Genomic DNA, 26883 nt, shown 5'->3' with positions numbered 1-26883 from the left:
ATATGAAGTTAAGTTAACTGAAAATGAAAATTCTCTTTTCATTTCCCCATGCACAGCACGTGGGCAACAGGACAGCGCCCACGTGCGCCCAATTTGTTATTATAAAAATAACAAATATCACAGACCAAAATGCACACGCACACACACACACACACACACACACACACACACACACACACACACACACACACACACACAGCTCATTCCGAAACGTTCAAGTGAAAATGAAAGTATGCAGGTGTAAAGGGATTCTTTATTTTCATGGACTCCTCCTCCTCACAGGCGTTATTGTGCTGACTGAAAATGTATTATTTCTTAAGATCAGATAATGATACTGAGCAGGCGGGCAATACCAGTGCAAAGTTCAGATCGATAAGAAATAAAAAGGGCTCATAGTGACAAAAATGTATGTAGAAAAACACACTGTATACCTTTCCCCATCAGAGGGCAGTGTCAGTCTGTTTTGTTATTAAATCGACCAAGCAACTGTGTAGTGGCAGAATATGTTGTGGCATAAATAACATTAAAATGCTGTACGGAGGATGATGCATAAAACATCCAGCTTGTTGAAATCCAGGGCTCATCTAGTATAGTAGCTGGAGGAGCCAATCAAAAAGAATTAAATATGACAAAGATAAAGGGATAATTGGCACAGGACTGTTGTATTGGATTGTACTGAGCCCCCCAAAAAATGGTTCTTTAAAAAAAAAAAAATTAAGCTAAATGCTCTCGTTAACGGCAAAAATAATATAACTTTCAACTATAACTTTTTTGGTAGACATGAAATACCTGCGCTTTACATTAAAATGCATGTGCAAACATCCACCGACCCAAAGACAAAAAAAACCACATCCACCTCATATGCATAAACCACAAACAGACACACACACTGCTCCTAAACATAAACCTGAGAAAAGATTTTCAGCTTGCTTTTGCACGTGGAAACACTTCTCAGAAAGATCTAAGGTCAGCAGGCAAAGGTACAATCTGAGCAAATATTTGTGTGGGAATGTATTGAGAGCAGCATGTCAATCTAAGTCTGCTTTTTTATCCAGATTAAACAACACGTCAAGGTGGGTTTTATTGCTTTTCTCCCAGTTTATTATTGTACCAGTTCAGCAGTAAAACATGGTTGAGACATCGGAGCACACTGTAGAACATCTTAGCCAGCTCTCAATAAATAGACCTTTTAAATATGACAGATTGTATTACAGCAGAGGGATATAAACCTGAAAATGTCTAGCACACAGAACAAGATGCCACGTGCAAAGCTCCCTCTCTCTCTCGCTGACAGGTCAGCTGAATGTTGCTATAAAACTGTGCGTTAGGTACTGTATATGGAACAGCTCTGACTGATGAAATATGTCGACATTTAAACAGGTCCAAGTTGTTATAAATTGTCTTCCGCCATCACTGTGTAGCGTTCATGTACACGTGAGGCAGAGAGAGGCACATCGAGTTCAAACTCAACGCTCGTGTCAAAGTAGTTTTCTGTCAACTTTGTTTTCATTTCCTCAGAGCTGGTGTGTACTATTGTGTGATAGAAAACAGGCAGCATTACATACAGGAGAAAACACAAACCCAAGTGACATTCTAGGAAATAAATACACGTTTTGCTTTGTTTAAAAAAAAAGAAGAAGAAGTATTTACACAGTATTGTACATAGAAGAAATTCAGAACATCCATCTGGGTCTCTCAGTCATAAAAATATATTTATATAATAACATCTACAGTAAAAGAATCAACTACAATAACAAGTATTGAAATAAACAAAAGATTGTTGACTGTGAATGAATATACAGTACAATCACTGCTTTTAATGTCTTGTATGCACAGTAGAAAGCACAAACGTAAGTGTGTGTGTGTGTGTGTGTGTGTGTGTGTGTGTGTGTGTGTGTGTGTGTGTGTGTGTGTGTGTGTGTGTGTGTGTGTGTGTGTGTAATTATGCAGGTATATGTATGCATTTCCAAGTTTCTACTGCTACTTCATTAGCTTGGAGCCATGAGGTAAATCCAGGAGGCTTTCAACAGTTCCAGCTGAGGGAAGGGTATCTGGGGCAGACCAACGCCGTTTGCGTAGACGCGGCTGCTCCTGAGCAGGAGGCTCTGCAGCCAGAGCCAGTGTGTGTGTGTGTGTGTGTGTGTGTGTGTGTGTGTGCGCGCATATTTGTTTGTGCGTGTGTGTGTGTGCACTTGTGGCAAGGAGTTTAAAATGGATTGAAATCCCCGTTGAGCCACACAAAATCGGGTTTACTTCAGGACAAAATGTAACAAGAGTATCTTTCATACAGGAGACTGTCTTGACCTCTCAGAACATTCATAAAATACATGTAGTACATTTTGTACTCCATTCTCAATTGTTCAAATGCTGCCTGACAGCAAGAAGCCCTTTCTACTCATGTGTGTGTGCATTGTGTGTGTGTCTCTATGTAAAGATGCTGACAGTCTAGTGGCAGCCACAAGCTCTGACCACCATGTTGCGGTATTTCTTGAGGATGACGTTGGAGCTGTCATCGAAGTAGAGCACTGAGATGGCGTGGAGCTGTGTGGGAGCACAGCAAGGCTTAGGAACCGTCTCCGGGTTAATAAAATGAACCTGGGAAGAGTAGGGCGAGTTCAAATGTTAAAATCATCATTACACCACAAATTAATAACAACAAATGTTTTTTTAAAAAGGATGTATCACACAGTGCCATACACTGAATCTAAGTACAGTGGGAGAAAAAGCTTCTTAAAAAAAAAAAAAAAAAGCATTTAAATCTTTAAAATGTTGACCTTATCCTGTGTCACAACACTGATGACAGTTTACTCTAAAATACAATCTGCAACTGCTTTGGATCATTGAATACAGTAGTTCCAACAGCGGCTACATTGTCTTGACAGTTGATGAGATGATTAGACTCTTAACATGACTGCTGGGTTTTTGTTCCCTTCATGGTTACTCACAAGGGTTTGCACAATGGCATGGTTTGTGGCGTTCATGTAGGAGTTCAGCGGGAAGGCACACTCTCCCTCGCAATAGTACGCCGCATATCCTTCTGGAGCAATGATCCAGTCCTGAGAGTGGGGAGGGAGACGGAGAGAAATGTAGGTTTGTAGAATTGGGAACATTTTATTTATTTATCCCTTGATAGGGACCTGATACTAATGATATATAATGTTGTATTTGCACCGCTACTAAAAAAAGAGCTCTGTCCGTGGCTGGGTTGTTTCAGTGGGTAAAGCAGGCGCACGTATACTGAGAGGCTTATGTCTCGACGCAGAGGTCCAGGGTTCGAGTCTGACTTGAGACAATGTCCTGCATGTCTTCCCTCTCTCTCTCACTTAGCTGTCCTATGAATTAAAGGCGGAAAAGCCCAAAAAATAATCTTAAAAAAAGAGCACTGTCCTATTACTTGCCATATCTTTGATTCTGGTGTCTTTTCGGGTAATACTATAATTGTATATTGTCAGCTGTTAATCAAAATATAAATTTACAGATGCAACTAACTCACTAGCGATTCATTTGCCTGTTATTTTCCTGTTTAATGCATGTAAGAAAATTGTAAAAAAAAAAATCCCATAACTATTTCTCAGCCCAAGTCTAAATATTTCAATTGCTTGTTTTGACCAAAAGTCTAAAAAAGAAAGATATTGGCAGTACTTTCATTTGAGAGTTCAAAGAAAAAAACTGACAAAGAAAAAAAGAAAATATTCACATTTTTGAAGCTGGAACCAGTGGCATTTTAGTGAGTATGTCAAGCTGAAACTGTAAACGTGTGGTGGACCTGTCCCCTATGGAAATAATATCCATGGGCTCAGGCATTATGTGAGTTGATTCTAGTGTGTAGTTTATCAGGATTCTTGGATAAGACCTACAACCAGGAGTGTCTGATTTGGGCTTCTGTTGGGGTAAGCAATTTTGGGCTACCTGGGAGTTGTGGGAGAGGAATGCTTCCCGTACCTGCCATCCCAAGTCTCTGAAACTGACGTAGAGCTCGTGCTTCTTACAGGCCTGCTTCTGATCAGTACTGCTGTTTTCTGCGGAAGAAAACAGAAAGACAGAGAGAGATTATACTTCAACACATGTGCTATTATCCCATTCAGCTACAAGAGTAACTATTTACTGTAGTCGGATCCCAATTAGACAGAGATGATAAAGAACAGACCTAAACACAGCCAGTATCGTCATACAAAACATCAACATTTAAACTGGCTGAAGGAAATCACCTCCAGATACAGCAGCAATTTGGTAATTGTTTCAAATGAATGGGCCACCCTGCTTGGAGGTCTCTCTGCTGTGCTTTGGGTTTCCACTGGATGAAACAGATGTGCACATACAGTACAGTACGCTCGCCCCTTTTTTCATAACTCAACTCTCTCTTTTCTATTCACCCATTTCAAACTTTTATTTTCCCCTTTACCCCATCCATGTGTGTAAAAAAGAAAAAAAGTAGTCTGTTTTCTATCTAAAGGTATCTCTCTTGCTTCCTCTGGTGACCTCTGGGGCTCTGTGGTACATTAGTTCCTGAGAGTGGTTCACATTGGAAATGATCATGAACGACTGGTTCTCATCATCCAGTTAAAGACCGCTAGTATCCAAAGTTCCAAACAGGCCCATTTGGCCCATGTGTTATGGCCCCGGTTGCCCCACAGCACACCGCAGATGTGTTCTGCCATAAAAGCTGCGCTCCCTTACCTCCATGCAGGGAACTTGGCCCCAACAGCTCTGTAATGCTTGTGTAAATAAACAAAGACAGCAGAGGGGTATTTGAAGCTGAGGCATTACAGTCTAATGTTTCAGCGCTTCACATAAACACAGCCCTCTCACACCTCTAAAACAAAGCCCTCAAGTATGCATCACATGTTTTGTCGTGCAAAAATCACATTAATTCCAATTGCATACTTTAGTTGCTCTGGATATATTGTATATTTGGGGATGCTTGTGTTTGCATGTCAATGAGTACACACTACAGTATGTGCTAAACCCATGTCCCATTCCATGGATTCTCCACATTGCCAACAAAAGCCAGATTAAACCAGGGGTCAGCTCAAAACAATAGCATAAATCAGAGCTGGCTGTATATACAGCATACACACTTTGCGTGTTTACCTGCAACATTGGCCACTCTCAGTGCCTCTTGGCTCTTTGTCCCTTTGGAGCGGTTGGGGTTACGCTGTTTGGCCCCCCCTTGTGCTGAGCGGATGCTTCGCAGGTGCACCTCAGTGGCTTTAAAGAAGGCCACCATGAAGGGCTGTTTATTCTGAGGCCCACTGCGACCAATCAGCCCTGCCACACGAGGATTGATGCTCTCCCCTGCAGGGGGAGACAGAGAGAACAGTTCAACCGGTGTTGGCCTCACAGAAATCCAGATTTTTTTCATACAGGGTGATATATAAGGAAATGCTTTTGAAATCAAATAAATGTGTCCGCTTGGCGTGTCTGTGTTTAGGGTTTATTTTGCATGTGTGTGGTCCTCGCTTTCCTCACTGCAACCACTTTTGTCTGTTTTGCAAATGAGATTTGCCTCTGTGAATTCCTTTCCCTTTTTCTCATCTCTTCTCTGCCTCTGAAATGGCAAGAACAAACGTAGCGTGGAACTTCAAAGCCTCTCTACTCGTTAGTGAGTACGTATTTGTGTGGGTGTGTTCGTGCATGTTCGTGCATGTGCTCTCCAGCAGTGTCTATCTACTTCTCACGTAGAAGAATGTGTGTCTGATCGCCGTTATGTAGTAAATCAAGGCCTATGGTCGCCGCTGGCGACGGGATGTCCCGTGAACCTGTCTGTGCATGCTCGCCCATTACCCTTCATACACAAACACACATTCATAGATACAGCCTCTGCAGCACTCCCCTCCCACAACATGAAAGCAATACAATTGTCTGTTTTCCTCACCTAACATGTAACATCCTGTCAGCCTGTAGACAGATAATATTCTCAAACACGCTCTTGTACTTCACACTGTTTGTAGATAAAGCTTTCCAAACCTGCTGCTAAGATGTTATCCTTTGCATAACGCAATGTCTATTCTGCTTGCCTGCTAATGATGCTGAGGGTATGACGGATGAATGAATGATTTATATGATTTACTCTTGCAATCATGAAGTGGGGTTTGATTTATCTTTGCTGTGTACACACAATGAATGAATCAACTGATTATTTGGCCTTTAAGAGAACAGCCATGATGTCAATGCATGTTGTATTATAATGTAGTAATGTTGTCACGATACCAGAATGAAATTAAATTAAACAAAAATAAATTTTGATACAATACCAGTCCAAAATAAAAAAAAGTCCTTGCCATACAAAATAGGATCTTTTATATATATATATATAAAAGATATTACATTTTCTTTTTCTTTATACAGAATTGTATATTATATTGTACAGAAAAAGTCACTGAACACATACCAAGACACGGTTGACTTGACCATCTACTTCTGTTATTGTAAATGTGTTCATCACTAGATTTTAAATCAAGTATAAGCTCTATCAACTACACAAACATAGCATTATGTTTAACACTTCATTTTGCAATGTTTGCGCTTAAAGGAACAATAATCACAATAATCCCCAGAGTTAGACAAGTTGATACATACCCTTCCTCATCTCCGTGCGTGTTGTAACTCTGTCTGGCGGCCCCAGCGCTAGCTAAGCCTAGCACAGATCCTGGAGTTAACCGGTTCTAACTAGCCTACTGCTCCGAAAAAGTGACAAAATAAGGCCAACATGTTCCTGTTTATATGTTGTGATTTGTATAGTCACAGTGTGTACAAATCACTATGCTTTTACTATCTAGTAATTGTTGACTCTATTACTCCAACTCTGAGCGAACTCCAGGCGAACTCTCTGCTCCTCACCACAGTGCTTCAGGTGCTGCGAGCAAATCACTCCGCCCAAGTAGCAGAAGTAGCAGTGCTTCGCCTTTCTGGGAATGTAGTTCCCAGTTTGTATACGGTTTGAAGATGGCTATGTCTCATATGACCTTGTTATTTGTACACCCTGTGACTATACAAATCACAACATGTAAACAGGAACATGTTGGCGTTATTTTGTCACTTATTGGGAGCAGTAGGCTAGTTGGAACCGATTACCGTCAGGATATGTGCTAGGCTTAGCTAGCGCTGGGGGCGTCAGACAGAGTTACAAAACGCACGGAGATGAGAAGGGTATGTATTGACTTGTCTAACTCTGGGGGTTACTGTGAAGAAGCTAAAGTCCCAATAAGTCGGCGTGTTCCTTTAAATCGAGCTTGAATCCAAACCACTAAGGAATCTTTACTCTGAGTACATTTTAGGGTATACCTAGAGGACCCTACTGGATAACTGGTAACTCATTAACTGAATAATAATAATTCATACTTACAATACTTTCATTTTAATTAAGATAGTTGCCATGTACCATTATAAACACCTGTGCAAACTCAACACAACAATCGGGCAATAAATCATATCTTTGTGATTTTTTTAAATTATTGTTTACACTGTCAGAGGGTGTTAATTTATCTCGGTGATTTTCTTTCTGGTTTCTCATCACCTCATCTTTGTGCATTTGTTCTTTTCTGATGCATGTTCATCAGGCGCTTCAGCATTCTCTGTGCAAAACACGCCACGCAGGTAATATGGTCACCTGTGACTTACTATGAGCCAGGGAATACACTGATCTGACTGACACTCACCATTTGTGCTCTCCAGGGCAAGCTGTAGACCCAGGTTCCTGCCAGGGTTCAGGACCCAGTGGTTACTGGTGGCTGTCACGTCAAACACCAACCAGCCCTCCTCTGCTGCCCAGATCACCCGAGAGTCCAGCAGAAACAGGTCTGACTCCCTGGAGGGGATGCAAAAGACAATCAAATTTTACACTCAAAGTCAGAGACGAACATAAGTCAACAGGGGTTATTTGCGCAATTACAAAAGATAGGTTGAAACCTTATGTAAAGCTAAGTGACCAAAGCGTAAAAGTAATGGAGTGGAGAGAGGGAGTCGCAGGAGTGAAACAAAGGGAGAGAGATGGAGCAAGAAAAAAAGTGAGGGAGGGAGGGCTCCAGATGGTGAGGCCCAGGGGAACACTTCATTTTCGTAATTGACAATAATGGCTTTATAAACGGCCAGTCCTTTCATACACTACACACAGTCCATCACTGGCTGGAATTTTGTGAGAGAGCCAGAAAGCCAAAGAGAAAGAGAGAGAAGGGAGTACACAGCTGCGGAAAGTAGTGAGTGAAATAATGCATATCCAAGTCAGTCCTACTGTCCAACATTGAACTCAGGATTTCCTATCCTTTCACCATCAGAGACTAAAATTCCTTGTTCTTCATGTGGCCATTCATGTATCCCGACCTATTTTCTGTCTGGGCAGATAGTATGTCACAGAGCTCTGGTTCATTCATGTACCCAGACCCGTCTCTGGCAAAGGAATAAATGACTGTGTTGTTCCCTCTGGACAACAGAAACCTTTAGGAGGGGTCTAGGAGAGCAGGACATGGGCCATTCCCGAGTTACATACACCTTCTGGACGGCCCAGATTAGCCACATGGAGAAGGTGGGTCTAAGACCTGTTCTGATTGGAAAAGCTTTGCGATAAGAACCGCAATTTATGCTTATTTTCATTATTGATACATGATACAATGATACAATTAATGAATTGTCCAATAAATAGAAGAAAATAATGACAAAGGCAAATATCATAGATTCCCAAATTCCAAGGTGATGTCATTAAGTTACGAACATCAGTCCAAAACCTAAAGATTTTGAAGACCTTTCTTTTTGATGCTGTCTTTCTTTAAATAATTGTTCATTTCTTATACCCTACTGTAACATTTATTCTCGTATTTTATCTGTTTTCATATTTTTAATTGTTACTGAAGTTACATTGTTGAAAATTGGAACGGTCATATAAAAGAATTAAAAAGTAAGACCGGTGGGACTGGCCGTTCTGGGAACTTCATACTGTTTGTAGATAAAGCTTTCCACTGACTAACTTCCGAGCCTTGTGATGACAACCTGCTGCTAAGATGTTATCCTTTGCATAACGCAATGTCTATTCTGCTTGCCTGCTAATGATGCTGAGGGTATGACGGATGAATGAATGAGGAAGGTTTTGATTTATCTTTGCTGTGTACACACAATGAATGAATCAACTGACTATTTGGCCAGCCATGATATCATTGCATGTTGTATTATTATGTAGTAATGTTGTCACGATACCAGAATTTAAACTTTGATACAATACTAGTCCAAAAAAATAAAAAATACTGGATAGCTCTTTCGATACCACGGTAAAAATACAGAAAAGAACAGCAAGGATTGGAGCTGGATTACGTGTATAGCACAACGGCTTACACATTGTCCCATACTAGCGTCCTAAAATATTATATTTTATCTGTTTTTATATATTTTTTATTGTTTTCAACTGCTCTTTTATGTTTTATGTAAAGCATTTTGAATTGCCACTTTGAACTGCCACACAAATAAAGCTGCCTTGCCTTGCCTTAAAGATATTCAATTGACAATAGGCACAGTAGGAAAAGCCCAGATGTAAATACTGAAATTAATGTTGGCTGAATTCTGTGTTGGCATGCTAACATTTGCTCATTAGCACTGAACAGCTGAGGCTGATGGGAATGTAATTAGTTTTGAAGGTAGTTGGTTTTAAATCAATTCAAAATCATTTCAGCCCCATTCCAGATAAAAGTATTGCTTAGCAACATGAATATATTCCACTTGGTGGACAATACTGAAACATGCATTACTGGCACTCCAACTAACAAAACCATATATCCAAGCTCACCTATCAGAGTGTTCCTCCAACACCTGGTAGACGCTGATGCGGAAGGTCTCATTATCGAAACGTTCGTGGATGAAGTCTTTATATATACGAAACTCAGCAGCAGTGACCGCCTCACCCTCCGGGATCCGTGATAGGTCGAATCTGAACTCTCGGTGATGCCGCCGCACTGGTAGGAACTCCTTATCGTGCTCCACTGAAAACAAAACAAAAGTAAAACATGAAAACTGAACAAAAAATTCATCATCTGACAGACTGTAGACTGCAGAGTATGTTGCTTTTTTCCACGAGTTTTTTTTTACATTCCCCCATTTACCAGCAGGGATACAAAATGTGTGCAGGGAGACACAGAGGGTATAATTTAACTCAATAAATTAAGTTGCATCTTACAGAGAAACAAAATCTGTTTACAAAAGAAGTCGAGGCTCGAGAACAAATGTCTTTTTCTCTCAGAATTTCTACTATTTATTCTTCCGCCACAGTCCATCAACCTCCGTTGTTAGCAAGGAGCTGACATAGCTTGTCAGACTCTGGGTCCGTTCCAGACTTAAACATCTATAGATATGCAGTACACATGTTGGCCTATGATTGAAACATTCATGAGGACGAGCATTAGAAGCAATGCATCTGGCGCACACTGAGCCATGATAGAGAGATGCAGGCGGACTCTGACAGCTTTATGAGGCCCTTTCTTCTCCCTTTCTTCCTCCTATAGCTCCAGGGAGTCATCCAGTCTGTCCTTCATCTGGTTCTCATGAGTTGGGGGCTTCATGTTTGGTGTACCCCATCCCCTCCTCTCTGTCATCCCCACATCCCAGCTTTCCAACCCCCTGCACCCCAAAGACGTGCCCCCCCCCCTGACCCTGCTCCTCTCATGTCCCAGCAGGACATCCCAGGGGTCAGCGCCTTGTCTCTCATCATCTCCTGGCTCTCCCTCCACCTCTCTCTTTACAGACAGACCGCCCACACAACCACTCATCAATACGTATACAAACAGAAACATACACACACAAACACCATAAATTATTTACAAGCTTGCAAAAACCTACCTAATCTATCCAGATCTCGCGGGTATTTTGAGCACTTCTTTCCTATGATCGTGTCCCCCTTCTATATACTGTAGTTTAGAGTAGAGATGTCCTCCCTCCCTTATTTATATAGCACTTATCACAACCAGAGATTACAAAGTGCGTAACAAGGAAGAAATGATAAAAAAAAATAGTGATACAAATGATATTTTTTATTTTTTATTTTTATTTAACCTTTATTTATTCAGGGGAGGTTCACTGAGAGGCAGCCTCTCTTTTGCAGGAACGCTAACCCTAACCCTGATCACATTCACACAGTTGTACACATTCACACCTGGAAGCTGCCCAGCACAACCGCAGTCTGATCTGCTGGCCACTGAGCAGCTCCACTGGAGCGGTTGGGGTTAAGGGCCTTGCTCAAACCACCTCAGTGGTATTAATGAGGGAGGGACAAATGCTGCGCTTTCACTTTCCCACCCAGATTTTATCATGTTGGTCTGGGGATTGAACCAACGGTCACAAGCTCTCTTCTCTAACCTCTAGGCCACCACTGCCCTTTTTTATTATACCATTGCAAATTGAAACTTAGGGTTTGGGGGGGGTCAGACAAACAAACAATTTAAATCCAAAGGATTCATTGATTATATAAAAAAAAAGACTAAGAGTCTACAGCCAGGCTAGCAGCTCTGTGAGGCTATAGGCACAGTGGTGCTTTGAGCTAAATGCTCAAAATCAGCATGCGAACATGCAAATGTTTAGAAGGATTAATGTTTATCATGTTTACCATCTTTCTAATTAGCGCTGAAAACAAAGCACAGCTAACGCAAATAGAAATGTTAGTTTTGCAGGTATTTGCTAGATGTTAACCAAAGTTATTATAGTTCTCCTCCTGAGGAATTTCATTTCCAATAATTGGGCTATTGGAAAAGGAAGGAAAAGGAAAAGTCAGGGGATGACCAAAGTCTTTAGGATTCATCCTCTGGGGACCACAAATGTGAGAAGATTTAATGGCAATCCATGTCATATTTGTTGAGATACTTCTGTCTGGACCAAAGTGGTGGACAGACTGACTGACCAACAGACTGACAAAGCCATCCCTAGAGCCATGGCGCTAGCGGATGAAAATAATTGTTTACAGTCCTAATACAGTTCCACCATATGCCCCTGCAGGGCTGAGTCACAGCTGATGACAGAGGACAGCCCTCTCCAGCAGCCCATCCCCATGTCATCTTCAGCAGCCATCCATCGCTACTCAACAGTTCTTTATCAGAGTCAACTGTCTCTGAACTCTGCACAACTTTAGTTAGAAAAAAACAGGATCTTTGCCGAGCCATCATCACACTAGTGCGCACCTTATTTTTACAGTCTATACACACGCACGCACGCACACACCCACACACACACACACACACACACACACACACACACACACACACATTATAATTCAAAAGAATTTGTGACGACAGCATACTTGTTCTATACCAGCTGTTAGTAATATAAGTGTGCAATGATGTAAATGTTATGCATGTTTCACTACACAGCTAGTGCTGTGTTTTTTTTCGTTCACAGCACACCTGCCTCATTGTCTTCCTCAGCTCTGTTTTTTTATGGAGTTCTCCCGATGGACTTTCTGCCCTACACCCCCTTTCATTTATGTCTCTATTAAACCCAGTTGCTGAAGGACATTATACAAAGGCAGCACTGTGAGATGATTGGCCAGAGCAGGAGTAAAGAAAGGATCTAATTACTCTTCAATGAGGGACAGCTCTGCTCTCTGTTGGCCATTAGATGGCCTAGCTTTAGGCTCCCATTGTCCTCGTTCTGCTATGGGCACACATTGGACTGGTTTGAAAAGCTGTTCAACTCTTCCTGAAAACAATGGACTTAGACCTTCATCAATTTAACAGCGCGCTCTCTGTCCACACAAATATGCACTGTGGATCTCCCCGTCAATCAGGGCTTTCATCAAGCCCCCACCCTCCAAGTCACCCTTTACGACATTACATTGAGTGCTTTGAAAATGCATGCTTCTATGTAGTGCTGAAAAGTCTAAAGCTACACCTACGCCTGAAGCTGACCTCACACTCCGACTCTACTACACACTGTAGGCAATAATAACCCAGTGGTTAAACAAAGCAAATGTTCTCGATTCAAAAGAGGAATATAACAAAGTTAGGACTACCAGTTTTATTTGATCAGCCATCCATTTACTTACTACACGTTTTTGGTGCCCTCTCACGCATTCTCTTTTCACCTTCATACCTCTCTGCTCAGGGCCTGCTTTTTCCTCTACCACACCAGGGACCTCTCCCTCCTCCTGTAGATCAGTGCAGGTGCACTCCCTCTGGGGAGAAAGCCAGACCTGTTCCTCAGCCTCCAGGGCAGCCGCCCGCCCCTTCACTGTAAAAGCTCTTTATCGTTGCCTGTGAGAACAGCTGGATGCTGCTGTGAAACTCCCACACTAACTATTTCTCTTGCATCGTTTTCCATTTCCACTCCTCATTGTATGAATTTCATCTGTACAGTTTAAGAGAAAATGAGAGCAGCCTACAAAGTAAAGCTTAGCCTCTGCCACGATTCTGCCTTTGTCTCTCTGATTCTTTCTCTTACAGGCCATTATAGCAGTATGGCAGTCATTATATGAGGGGAAGAGGCACAGTCAAAGTCAAGCGGGTGCATTTATGACTTCCTCTGGGAGGAAGCGAGTAGCCATCGCCCCACCTGTGTCGCAAACATACACACACCACAAACATGGTGAACACACCCTCTCACGGCTTATGAGCCCTTCACACACACACACACACACACACACACACACACACTCACACATAGTGCGTGGCACTATCTTTGTGGGGACCCGTCATTGACATAATGCATTCCCTAGCCCCTTACCCTAACCTTAACCATCACAACTAAATGTCTAACCTTAACCCTTACCCTCACCCTAATCATAACCTAATTCTATCCCTAATCCTAAAACCAAGTCTTAACCCTCAAAGCCCTTTAAAGTTGTGGGGTCCAGCATTTTGACCCCACAAAGCTGTCCGGACCCCACAAGTATACTGTATTCCCGGTTTTTGGACCCCACAAATATAGTTAAACAAGAACACACACACACACACACACAACCAACTATCACAAAGTGTTTCCTGTGAAGCGAACGGTCTTGTGCGTCACAGCACGGTAACACAATCATTATGGGTTTCTGTAATCCATAATTAGAGATGCAACAACACACATGCAAAGAGACAAACACACAAGCACACAAACATACACGTACACAGTGAGCTGCTTTATCATTCGGTCTGACATCTGATTTGCTTTTTATACAACTTACTGATGATGCACAGTTATCCCACATCAATTGACTTGTGTGGGCCACACACGTGCACAGCAGCACACATCAGAGATTTCGTGATGATGACGACTTCTCCGTCCTCCAAACTACTGTATACCTGGCAACCAGAGGGTTACTACGGTATGACCACTTTGTTAGCATCTTTTAAGATTTATGCAAGGCATACGGCTTCCTTGTCGTGTTTTCCGCTACTGAGAATCTCTAACCTTTGATCTTTTCCAGAAAATAATCAACAGTGATTTGAGGTTCACTATTCTACAGCAATTCGGTGATTTCTGAACTTAATTTTATTAAACTTTATATTATAAATATATTCTTTTATTCCTAATCACTCAAACATTTTTGTACTTTGTTTTGTCTATGGACTAATGAATTGATCCTACTAACAAGCATTGTTTGTGCAGCCAAAGCCTGATATAACTTATTCTTCTTGCCAAAAACATATCACATATCGCACCAAATTCACAGCTGAAAATAGTCCCCAACAAATACACTATTTAGTCCTGTTTATGTAACATTTGCTAAAAGCTATAGTTCTCCTTTGTTTAGGGAAATTATCTAGCCTTTTACAAAAAATTAAAACATACATTTGTGATCCATTTCTTCAATAGGAACAAATGGGAGCCACTGACAGACTGGGTTTCATTGGATTTGTTGACAATAACAAAAACATCGTCTATACCCAGCTTTGTCCTTTAACTAATTTAATAATAATAATAATAACTTGCATGCTCCTCTCCTCCTCTCCTGCCAGACCAGTAGACCTAAGACACTTCTCCGACACCTCAAGCTCCGGAGCAGCAGCGGGCCAAATCTGACGGCTCACATTAGCCCAAGTGTCTGTTCGGCACCCTCACACCTGTTAGTCCCACCTTGCACGCTTCCGCTGCTCTGCAGGGGGGATCTCACCCCTGGCACCACTTTCACTTTTCTCAACCAACAGCTTAAGCGCCCCCTCCCCTCCTCCCATCCCACCTTCAGCTCTCTTGAGATAACTGTGCAACCATTATCTGTACCTCATTCTGCATCCCTGTGGAGCCCATTAAATCTAACAGCACACCTGATTCCCAAACCAGAAACTAGAAAAAGCAATAAGTCAAATCAGGTTGTTCATTTTATTATGATAATCTGGAAGTAAATGAAGGGGACTGGAACACTACATTGAGTCATGCAAATGTAAGTGATGCACCATAATGATCTGTCTCTTTCTTTCTTTCTCATGCTCTAACTTCAACAATGTTTTAAGCACAGTACTGGGAACAAATAAGTCATAGTTTCCGTAACCTAAAAGGAAGAGGGGAAGAAAAACTGAGTGCAAGGAACGGGCAGATTGCTCAAGATGTTTATCCTATAAAGAGTAGAGAGGGTTTGATCTCTTGGGTACCGGGTGACTACCCACAGTAGGGTGATTACCACGTTAGGAAACATCCTGCCCACTGGCGACTACTGATGACATCATGCCTGTGTGATGTATTTGTACTGCTGTAGGGCCTGACAGCAATGGCTCCCTGGACAAGGGTCAGCGAAGTTTCATGCTATAACCTACTCACACTTAATGATCATTAACTCACCGCAGTGTGTGTGCGTGTGTGTGTGCACCATCGCATACACATGCCTTTGAGCCTGTGTGCAAGTCGAAGCAGTAACCACAGGAAGAAGTCCTTACATTTTAGACTTGTGGTCAAACCAAACCTTTGAGTTCTTTAGCCGGAGGGCGATCTAGAGGTCTCAGATTCACTCACAGCAGCTTTGTTGACCAATCTCTCTCCCTCTCACTGCAGACATCAAACATGTTTGCCCTCTGCACTCGTAAACTGTAGTGCTGGGTTCCACCTCATGCTTCGCTGGGCATCATGGACCAGAGATTTATACTGGATATGTAACAGCTTGGAACTCACAGGAATGTATCGGACTGTAAAGCCTCTCTTTGGCTCTCAACCTCTATCCTTTACAAAGAACGCGCGCAGGAGCTGTGTTGAAGGGTCAGTTTGTCCAAAGTACAAAATTACCTTATCTTTACTGGTGTCTAGCCATGCACATAGTTTTGGTTTAAAGGAATAGTTCGACATGTCAGGGAATACGCCTATTTGCATGAGAAGATCGATTCCACTTTCATATCTGTATGTTAAATATGAAGCTGGAGCAGCTGGTTAGCTTAGCTGAGCATAAAGACTGAAAACAGAGGAAAACAACTAGCTTGGCTCGTTAGTTTAATCGGTACAAAAAACTGTGTAGTGTAGTGTAAAAACAACAATTCACGAGATATATGTCCTGGACTATTTCTTGGCTGGGAGCAGTTGCCAGGCAACCAGAGGAGACTCCAATAAGCCAATTCCCAGCCAGGCTAGGTGTTTCCCTCTGTTTTCAGTCTTTGTTATATTCAGTGCAAGTTATATTATTCATATTTCACAGACAGACATGAGAGTAATATCGACCCTTTCATCTAACTCAAGGCTTCTTTGATACCATTAGTGGTAAGTGAGAAAATATATCATTTCACATTTAAATGTTTTAATTCATTCATTTTGGATGAACCTCTCCTTTACTGTAAGCCAAAGTGGTGTATCTGAAGAGCCCAAACTACAGTGATTGAAGGTCCTGCAGGACAAATTGAGTCATCTCCGAAATTGGAGCTTAGACATCATCACCATGTTCCCTCAGAGGTCTGTCGAGAGAGATTGCACATTAGCGACAGGCAACGATGACAACAAAGAAACCACATCCTAAATCTTCAGCGGCCATTGTTCTGTGGTGCGATATAATGTGTTGAGAGACAGGGATGAAGGGGTGTGGACAGATCCGTTACAAGCAATGAGGTATCTCGCTGTGCTAATGCCACAGTAACCATCTGCACTTCCTCTTAACTGCAGGATAAAACAACTCAGAGACGTAGAACCGCAACCATTCAGTTTCCCCCTCTCACTCTTCCCCTCATCTCCTTGTTTTTATGTTCTTTAATTTTGTGGCCACAGGGGCCACACCCTTCTCAACCAGCCAAGCCACCTCTTATTATAGACCTCAGGAAAATGCACATACAATACGCACATTGGCACAAAGAGACACACAGATTTCCCAGGGTCTACATAAAACTTTTTATAATTTCCTCCTGCATCCCAGAGCGGCATCTTGTGCACACATGACGGGCACATTGGCACCCTAAATTTAACAGCTTGTTGTTTATTTTGTTTAATTACAGCCCATTGCTTTTTTTGTTTTTAAATAAAAAGAGTAGCTGTGGAGGAAACACAGGGGAAACACAGCTGCACGCTTGCCTAAACAAATAGAAACCTGCCACAGGCAGTTCATATTCCACGCCGTCCAACGCAAAATGTCATCACTTATCATAAAAACACTTGCATACAGTTATTGCTTGGCTTTTACAAGCTTTGATTTGGCAGTTGAAACCTGTTAAGGAATCTGGTCAGTATTACGGGCTTCCGCTAACGCAATCTTCCGCTAGGAGAACTAACACACATCACACAGTGCAGCTGGTGACTGGGCAGGGTAAGTGGCTCTAAAATTGTGTTTTTCTATGCACAAACACACACATAACTGCCCTAACACAAATGCTTTAAACTAAAGCACATTATGTTCCCACAAGGAAAAGAAATAAAGAAAGAAATGCACTCGGTTTGAAGAAATGCACGGCATCCATTCGTGATCCACCTTTTCCCTCTCCTCTTGGCCTTTCCTTTCCTCTCCTCTCTCTTTTCTCTCTTTTCCTTCTCCTCTCATATCCTTCCTCCTCTCCCCTCAGCGCTGTCAGTTCCCCCAGTACCAAGCTGTATTTGTTTTTGCAGCAGCAGAGCTGTTGGTCCCAGGATCTCTGGCTGTGCTCTAGCCCACATCTGCTCTCTTAGCTTCGCTGCTTGGTACCCGCCATCATAGAAGTGCAGGGGAGTCTTATGTGCTGCCGGTCACTGATAAGGCAAGGCCAAAGTAACCCAGATGAAAGAGAAGTGGCTAAATGCATGGAAATATTCATTCTGTTATCCACTGCACTTTGTATAATCTCACAGCTCACTTTAATATATCAATTATTCCCCTTTATTAATGCACATTGCAGTGGTCGCATATTGTCTACAGGTCAAATAATGTGAGTTTAACACAAAATCGGAGCTACATTTGGAGACAGACAGAAAAGAGAAAATAATTAGAGTAGGAGAGTGAAATTATTAGAAAAACTAAAATGAGCCCAACATTCCTGGCAATGAAGGAGCTCCGTCCATCATTGTAGCAGAGCTAGAACGCCCGCTGCTTAGTACATCTGGGCCTTTTAACCACTTGCCACATATGTCAAGTCCCACACGCAGAGTGTTTCATCATCCCTCCCAGCAAGTGCCTTAGACTGGCCAAGAGCACGGAGGCTCCGCTATGTACATCCAGATGTCATTCTGGACTCCTGGGTTCAACAGGTGAATCAGAGATAAATGAAAACCAAACCAGGATTTTCCTGGATCTCTGTGGCTGCGGACTTTGTAAAGCTGCCTGAAACTTAAGAGAGATTCTTTGTCTCCATTTGTGGTATTTATTTACACACCAGACCTCAGCGTAATACATCAAACCGTTGAGAGCATTAGGAGAAATTACCTGACAGAAAGGCAGGGCTATCTGTACCAACTGTTACATTCCTCTGCTTCTGCTCACTCCCTGTCCAGCAGAAGGCAATAAAACATGCACTCAATAACACTAATTAGCTCCAGAAACATTCCTCTTGGGCAAATAAAGTGTGCGTGCATTTCTCTCCACACATGTATGCATGCACGTACATACACATGCATGTGCTTTTAGTTCACTAGGAGTGTATACAGAAGCGATGACATAAATCTACGGGAGGGAGAAAGGCGTACTAACAGTGGCAAGGACAGGTTGTGCACACACACACACACACACAGAGGAATAACTGGCCTTCAACACATACTTGTGTTTCAATTTTCGGGTCCTCGTGATGAGAAGCCTTCTCAAACACATTTGGGGAAGCAGCTTCTAGTGTGAGATGGAGAGACCGAGACAGACAAATCCATCAAATTACAACAACTCAACGATAGGCAAAAAGTGCGAGGAGTGAGAAATGAAGTAGAGAGAAAGGGAAAGCTGTGTTTTGGGTTCAGAGAAAGTGTGTGTATGAGTGTGTGTATGTATGTGAGAGAGAGAGAGAGAGAGAGGTGGGGAGTGGAAAAACACACCAAAGAACTTGAGAAAGTGTTGAAATGTTTTATGTCTGGAAGCACAGGAGGTTTAAACCCCTGGAGGTGAGGGCCAGGGCAGGAGGTTGGAGACTAAATACCACACAACACCACTGGGACCATATAATAACTAACTAATTAAAACTGCTGATAATCAATACTGTTGGCTCAGGAGCGTAGGGAGGGAAATTTGGTATCAGATGGTCCTGCGTGTGGGACAGATTGGAGACAGGGCCAGACATGATGGTGGAGGTCGAGATGAGGAGACTTGTTGGACTCTGAAAAGATAAAGTTTCTCTGCACAGCTGCTTTGGCCTGCAGACAGAGGGAAACATCTGTATTAACCTCAGCACCATGGGCAGCCCACTGTGAAGAGGAATGCAAGGAGCAAGAGATGAGGGTGGGGAGGGAATGAATTGGATATATGAGTATGTTTTTTTTTTTTTTTAAAGAGAGATATTGGAGATATTTATTTGAAATTACAAGTGTGGAACTCTCCACTTCTCGGCTATCGGCTATAAAATAAGAGCTACGTGCCTCTGGCGTGACTGTAGTGTGACACAACTGCTTCCGAGCATGCGGCCGTGAGTGTGTGAGCCGGTGACACAATGCTGTCTGAAAGCCAAAGCCTCTAATAAATCCAAACTAATTTACCAGTGAGACATTTCTTCCCCTCTCTGCTCTCCATTACCTTCCTATTACCATGTTCTATAAAGCAGACAGAACTGCCAGACAAACTGTGTGGCAGCACTGATGGGAGCAGACGGAGGGGCCATGACTGGTGGAGGTCCAGCTGGTGCCCTGTCAGGTCACTAAGGTAACGCAGAGTATAATTACCTGCTAGTGCACTCACTCACTCAGCCAAGTCTGTTTATGACATCTTTCCCTTCTCAGATCACAGCCACAAGTCACAAGTTGAATATAGGCAAAGCTTCAACATGACACAATACTAACACTAAAACTGGTCCCCATGTGCAACTGGGGACCAGTTTCTCACTGGGTGAGATAACGATATCAAAATGTTGCATATTGCAACAATGAGAGAAAGTGGAGCTTTGTTTGTGTACTGCTTTTCAACTCCGTCTAGTGAAATGTATCACATCTTGTGCAGATTCACAGCAGCAGAACACTGAGCAATTAAATGCACCCTGGTAGCACATTTTTTTCAATGGCTTTATATTTGTTCACTTTTTCGATGCTTTTACTTTACAACAGCACCTCCTCTGAGTGTCCAGACATAGAGGCTGACTTACAGCATTACTGTTACACATGCAGTGGCCTGCCAGCCACGGTTCAGTTACTGAAAAAAGAACAAGCACAGTTTTTAAGAACAGTACGCCATGACAGTGTGACAGTGAGCAAGCATGCACAATAACACAACCCTGAAACAGAAGCCGGTATTATCATGATATTAATGAGGATTTTTTACAATAATGGTACTTACCATAATATGGCAAATGTATGCAAAATCACTTGTAAAATAATCAAATATTAATGTTACTGTCACCATTACACACGACCACACTTCTCACGTGTCAAAGAAAAGCTTCATCTCGTCAAACTAATTTATACATTATATACAATTTGTATATTCTTGGTTTTGGTCTTTTCATGGGATTTGTTGACAATTACAAAAACATCCTTTAACTTAGAACAATATCATGATAAGACCATATCATCACAATATTAATCCACAGAATATGAACCATTACACTGAATTATTGGCCAGCCCAAATGTACACACACACAAATGTAGAGTTGCCTCGTTTCCTCAAACTCACCTCAGGGTAAGCTAATACATGCCAGATTGCATGAGAGCAGACAAAATAACAAAACGGTGACTACCACACCTCATGATAACATGCCTCCCACACAAACACAGGTGATGATGTTGCTGCTGTTTCAGTCATCTAGGATGCAAATAGTAGACGTCCAAGTCACAGCCCTTTCCTGTGGTCTAGAACAGTGGTTCCCAGCCTTCTTGGTCTAAAAATGTTTTAAGCCAAGGACCCCTTAACTGAAAGAGAGACAGAGCAGGGACCCCCTACCACATATATTGTCTAAAATTAAGTTGCATATTATGCTGTGTTCCAGGCAACCCGTAACTCGTGCTTTCACAACCTTCTACCCGTGAAAGTGCCCTGGAACGGCAGTCAAACCCGTAAGTTACTACTCGTGAACTCGTACCAGATCGTTGTACTCCCAGTTACAGTTTTGACGTCACACACACATAAACAACAATGTCAACCCCTGTTGATGCTGTACAGACGCCGGAGATTAACGGTGAGAAATATAAATAAATATACATAAATAGGCAACGTAAAGTAATTCCGCACATTGTAATCAAAACAATACACATACGATTGTGTACTACTACAGTTTATGTTTATTAAATGAAGCCCAAAATATGTCACCGACTAGAAATCGCTAGTATCAGCCAGCTAACGGCAACGTTAGGTAGCCGCTAGCTAGAAGGGTTTGTCTTGACTTTGCCTGGAAGGCTACCAAATCGTGAGTCGTGACTTGAAGTCGTAACTTACGGGCTAAAAATTGTGTCTGGAACGCAGTATTAAACTGGGCCTACAATAACGTGTAGGGTGGCCTAAAGCCTTTATACATACCTTTGTTTGCATAGAATACTAAGTTATTAAAGTAAAATAGCCTAATAATTGTTGGCATTATATTATAAATCATGTTTTAATGTTACACATACACGTGGCAGAGTGAATCCTTATTAACTGTATCTGTGGGTGGCTACCTTAGTGACTACCTTACCTATAGGCCATTGGAGTCATGTTAAGACTTTGTAATGTTCAAAAAAACTTTAAAAAATGAACAATTATTTGGAGGCCGCCCTGCATTGACTCTGAGGACCCCATAGGGGTCCCGGACCCCCTGTTGAAGATCCCTGGTCTAAAGTACACCCACAGCTCTGTCAGATGAACTCACCCCTCCATCGATTCACTAATTATTATATAAAAGTGGTTATTGTTATTTTTTTATACAATCAAAAATCATTGTCAATATTAAGGTTGGTTTGGTCAGCAACAACTACTAGTATAGTGCTACTACTACTTGGTGTGAAGCTGAATGTTTCAACCATTTATCCAGCAGGCTAGTTTTAGCTAATTATTTCAACAGTTTAGTCATTACTTTTAGTTACCTGTTTAAACTTCTGTGCTCGCTTGGTAACTAGTTTTCACACACTCTTACACAACTGCAACACATAGTGTTTAGGTGTTACAGATGACTCAATGTTAATATGTGAATGAATTCTTTTAATCAAATCATAATTTATATTTTTTCAAATAAGTTGGGTTACTCTACAATTTTGGGAATCACTGCTCTAGGAGGTGTAAATGTGCATTTTAGGTTGGGCATAAGGAGTGTTTGTGGGTGTGCCTGAATGGCTAAGTATGACCGGCCTGGGTAAGAGTTTTAAGATGCACTGAACTGAACTGTAGCTCAGCACAGGCCAAAGTAGCAGCCAAAAGCCCTGGAAGCTGTGGTTTGTTAAGGAGGAAATGCCTTAATTCACAGTGGCTGAGAGCTAATGCTGCCAGAGACCACTGGGACTACATTAAATAATAGTTACAAAAAGGATGTGTACTGTAGATACATGAGTGTGTCGGCAGATAGATAGATAGACAATGTTGGCAAGTAATATGTTAAAATGCAACTTTTATAATTTTCTTTTTGTATACTTTTCTGTCACCACCTTGAGAGATGGGGAATGTGTGTGTTGCGTTTACTTGCTGGCGTGTTATCATGGCATGTCCGGCACACACCCTGAGTGCCATGGGTGACCTGTGTTTCGTGTAGCAGTGTACATTCTGAATGTATGCTGTAAGCCATTTACACAGCTGGGGTTTTAAACTGAAGTGACTCAGTGAGAGGACGTTCCTGGACCTGGGGTCTGTACCAAAGCCTACACCCGCCCTAGCTGGCTGCACTGGAGTTTGCAACTCTCACACAAGCTGACAACAGAGTGTAGCAGCTCCCCTGAATGGCATCAGGAAGTAAGAGGATGAGCTAGTAAAATATATATTTTTTATTATTAATATTAAGTGTAGTTCACTGAGACATGTTCTTTGACTTAGTTTACATTCTACCAATAGGCTTATGGTGTACCAATAGTAAAATCAGATACATTCTTGTCATAGTATTTGCCTTCAATAAAAGCTCAAACCAGTACATGCAAACAGGCCTCTCAGGAAGCAGCAGCCAGTGTGCAAAGTCTGACTAATGTACCTTGGCACGGTACTTATGGAGACATGCAGAGCTTTGAGGGACAGTTTTTAAATAAAAGCCACACTCATTTTGCTCTCAGACAACCTAAATAAGAAAACAAACCCACAATGAGTAAATGTGGAAAGGAAGAAATTTGGAAAGGAAATAGTCAATCCATTCGATAGCCATCACTTTGCGTTCTTTCTCTCGCTCTCTCTCTCTCTCTCTCTCTCTCTCTCTCTCTCTCTCTCTCTCTCTCTCTCTCTCTCTCTCATGTGAAGGATAATGAAACAGCATACTATCTGCTGTTTTGAATCAAGCTGCCTGGACACATACTTGATGGTATTACATGAGACTCAGGGAGAAATCTAACAATGAACCCTACTGACAGATGCAACACGTGGCAGATAGCACACACATAGCAATGACAAATGCCCACGTTATATCCAAATGGGTAACATATTAGGAAACGCCGAACATGTGCCATGAGGAAGTCTCAACCTGAACAAATGCCATCAGTAATTACATTAGCCACAAGACTTCAGGAAGGTGGTGTGCCTTTCTTTCCATGATCCTCTAATATATTAAATAAAATGTTCTTTCCAGCTGATGTGACCCGTCTTTGTTTAAATTTTCTCCCTGCTTTAAGCATCATCCTTGCAAAAGAAATAGACCGAGTCCCAACCTTCTCTCGTCTTTCTTTGTCTCTCAAAAGCTCTCTTCTTCTCGTCAGCTTACTGCAGCCTCAGCCCTTGAGTTTGCGAGTCTCTGTGGTCAAATCCATCTGTGTCAAAGCCTGTCAAAAATAGTCACAATGCAGCAGCTCCCACAGTAATTACACAGTGCAGTGGTGGAACCAGTGTCACCTCCCTCTCTCTTGCCAAGGCGCTCCAACATTGATCTTTCCAGGATTTAATGTAAACTTCCAAATCCTTACAGAATGTCACTACAATTCTGGTGGTTTAACTGTATGCCTGCTCAGAATTCCATTTGCTTTGTGCCAAGTTATGGTAAAGGTTTACACTAAAATCAAACAAAGCTATTCATCTGGAACATAAGAGGAACAGTTGCTGTGACTGCATGTGTTGAGCAAATTGAATTATAATGATGTGTTTATCTATCCATGAATCTGACACTGCCTGCTAATGTTGCGATTATTTGCACTTAACAGCCTCTGAAAATAGTCAGACACTGTTTCATTTCAACAAACATTCTGGTTAGATAAGTACAGTGGTCTAGGGATCAACATTTAACAACCAAGAACTAAACAAAACTATTCCATGGAGTGACATGCATCCTACAAAACAATCTCATTGTGTGAAACTAACTAACCTAACTTTGGATCATCATTAACTGGCATTATTTTGTGGTCTGAGTGTCTATAGGGATGTCTCCAGATTAGAGTGAAGAGAGGACCCAGTTAACTTTGAACCCATTCTGCTGTTGACTTACTCATTCTTTAGATAACACATGGTTGACATATTAGCTGCTGGCTGGTCCATCATCCACAGCTCCAGCACCTGAACATTAGCTGGTTGCACAGCTGTTTAACAGAGACACACACCGGAATGTGACACTCCTGGTATTAGCTGGATATCTGTGCAAAGTTGTATGTAAACATGGTTGTTGTACTGGTCTCCTGTGTGTGTGCATGTAGGTGTAACATCAGAAAAATACAGGTGCTGCTCCTTAGGGAAGGTAAGTCAAGCTAAAATCCACAATGACTCTACTGTCACCTTTGATGCATTGATATCCTTTGACTGAAATACTGATGACGGATCCTAAAAAACAGCAGTGAGTTGGAGAGCAATACTTGCATTAAACAGTGAATATATATAGATACAGGCCTTGACTTGACAACAGCTACAGAAACCTTAAGCCAAAAATGTGATCCAGTGTTTGTGTGTCCTTGCAAAAGTCTTTTATATTTCTGTTTAAGGGGCCTCTAAATGTCTCTGTGACATTCAAAATAATCACCCAATTATACTGTATGCTACTTTTCATCATTACAATTAAAAATCTAAATATTGTGCTTGAGAGAATTGAGAGAGACTGGACTAAGTAAAAGTGCACAGGAGTGGCCTGGATCCTTGCCATTATTACAACATTTCTATAATAAATCTTGCAACACGTATTTTCAATAACTTTTGGTCATACAAATGGTGAGAGAATAAGGAGCCTACCCAAATTGACAAAGCTCATGACCATGTCTGCGTCGTTCAAGAAGTTGTTGTCTTGCAGGCTGGCTATTGGTGGCCCCTGAGTGGTGAAGACGGGCTTGTAGGGGTAAGAGTATCTGTCCTCGTCCCCCTCTGTGGACATGGCATTGTACAAGTCCAACATAAACATCGGGGCAGCGTTGTGCTTTCCGTGGAGGTGGGGTCGCGGCCGGTGCGGCAGCCCCAGGATCGACAGGATCTCCCGCTGCATCTCTCTGCGCTCCTGGCTCTTCAGCCGACGGTGGATGAAACTGGAGTGGAACTCGTTGTCCAAAGTAAAGTTCGTAAAAGCGGTATCCGCCAAGACGCAGTAGCTCCAAACCAAGAGCAGAGCCGGAGCACGTCTATCCAAAATCGGTGCCATGGTACTCGCCGTGCGTAATTGCGCCCAGTTCTGTTCGCCGAAACGCTGGCAAATGGATATTGAACTTGTAGCAACAGGTAGCCTGTGTTAAATATCCAAAGTCAGATACGGACCCTCATGTTGAGGGAAATGCTCCCAAATGAAACATCAACTCAACTTCAAAGTCCTTTTGTTGATTGGTTTTCTGGGCAGCTTGGTGTTCGCGCGGACCTCCGTCCTCATCCACAGCCTGTGGCGAACAGCTTCTAACGGTAGTGCAGCCTGCAACTGCAGAGTGGAGACTGCGAGCAGAGGCGTTTCACCGGGAGAGACTCGAACAAGTTCTGAGGACGCGCTGTGTGCTGGGAGGAGCGGGATTGAGAGAGAGAGAGAGAGAGAGAGAGGGGGGGGGGACACAGAGCGTGTATGTTGTGGTTTCTAATGAGGATAGATCGAAGTTGGCCTTTGTTACCACTTGGAGAAAGGCTTGAGGCTACATGTGCAAATACAAAACGGATTAGGACGGGATTTGTATCATGATGCTTCAGTTTATGATGAAGCACATTTCGTCATTCCTTTCCCACAATTCCTAGGGCCTGTATGCTTGTGTGGATTCAATAATGACAGATGTCCAGACAGTGACAATAGCCTTTCAGTGTTAGTGTGCTTTTGGAAAATAACAGACTTCATATCAGGGAGTCATTATTTGCTTGTGTGGGTGAATCCTTCAATACTATGGGAGAGGTTTTAACA

The 26883-nt window shown here is 42.2% G+C and overlaps 1 protein-coding gene across 1 annotated transcript; it reads right to left on the bottom strand.

The window, feature by feature from the left end:
• Positions 1 to 1073: 1073 nt before the first annotated feature.
• bmp7b (bone morphogenetic protein 7b) lies at positions 1074 to 26473 on the bottom strand. Its single transcript, XM_078255389.1, has 7 exons — positions 25752 to 26473; positions 9770 to 9962; positions 7659 to 7807; positions 5092 to 5295; positions 3943 to 4019; positions 2946 to 3056; positions 1074 to 2595 (listed from the first exon to the last, which is right to left on the bottom strand). Exons 1-7 carry the CDS (start codon positions 26149 to 26151, stop codon positions 2446 to 2448), a joined length of 1284 nt encoding a protein of 427 aa, XP_078111515.1. The 5' UTR covers positions 26152 to 26473; the 3' UTR covers positions 1074 to 2445.
• Positions 26474 to 26883: the final 410 nt, after the last annotated feature.

The sequence above is a fragment of the Sander vitreus genome, chromosome 7 (assembly GCF_031162955.1).
Source record: "Sander vitreus isolate 19-12246 chromosome 7, sanVit1, whole genome shotgun sequence".
NCBI classification, from domain to species: Eukaryota; Metazoa; Chordata; class Actinopteri; order Perciformes; family Percidae; genus Sander; species Sander vitreus.
The sequence above is the reverse complement of the archived record's forward strand: the minus strand, read 5'-3'. Positions and strand labels throughout refer to the sequence as shown.

Bases quoted from the DNA above. Each gene is read 5' to 3' on its own strand.
- bmp7b (XM_078255389.1), bottom strand. From the start codon at position 26,151: ATGGCACCGATTTTGGATAGACGTGCTCCGGCTCTGCTCTTGGTTTGG. The intron at 4,020-5,091 runs GTAAACACGCAA...TTTCTTCCGCAG, and splicing joins GAGAGTGGCCAATGTTGCAG to AAAACAGCAGTACTGATCAG. The intron at 3,057-3,942 runs GTACGGGAAGCA...CCCCACTCTCAG, and splicing joins TCAGAGACTTGGGATGGCAG to GACTGGATCATTGCTCCAGA.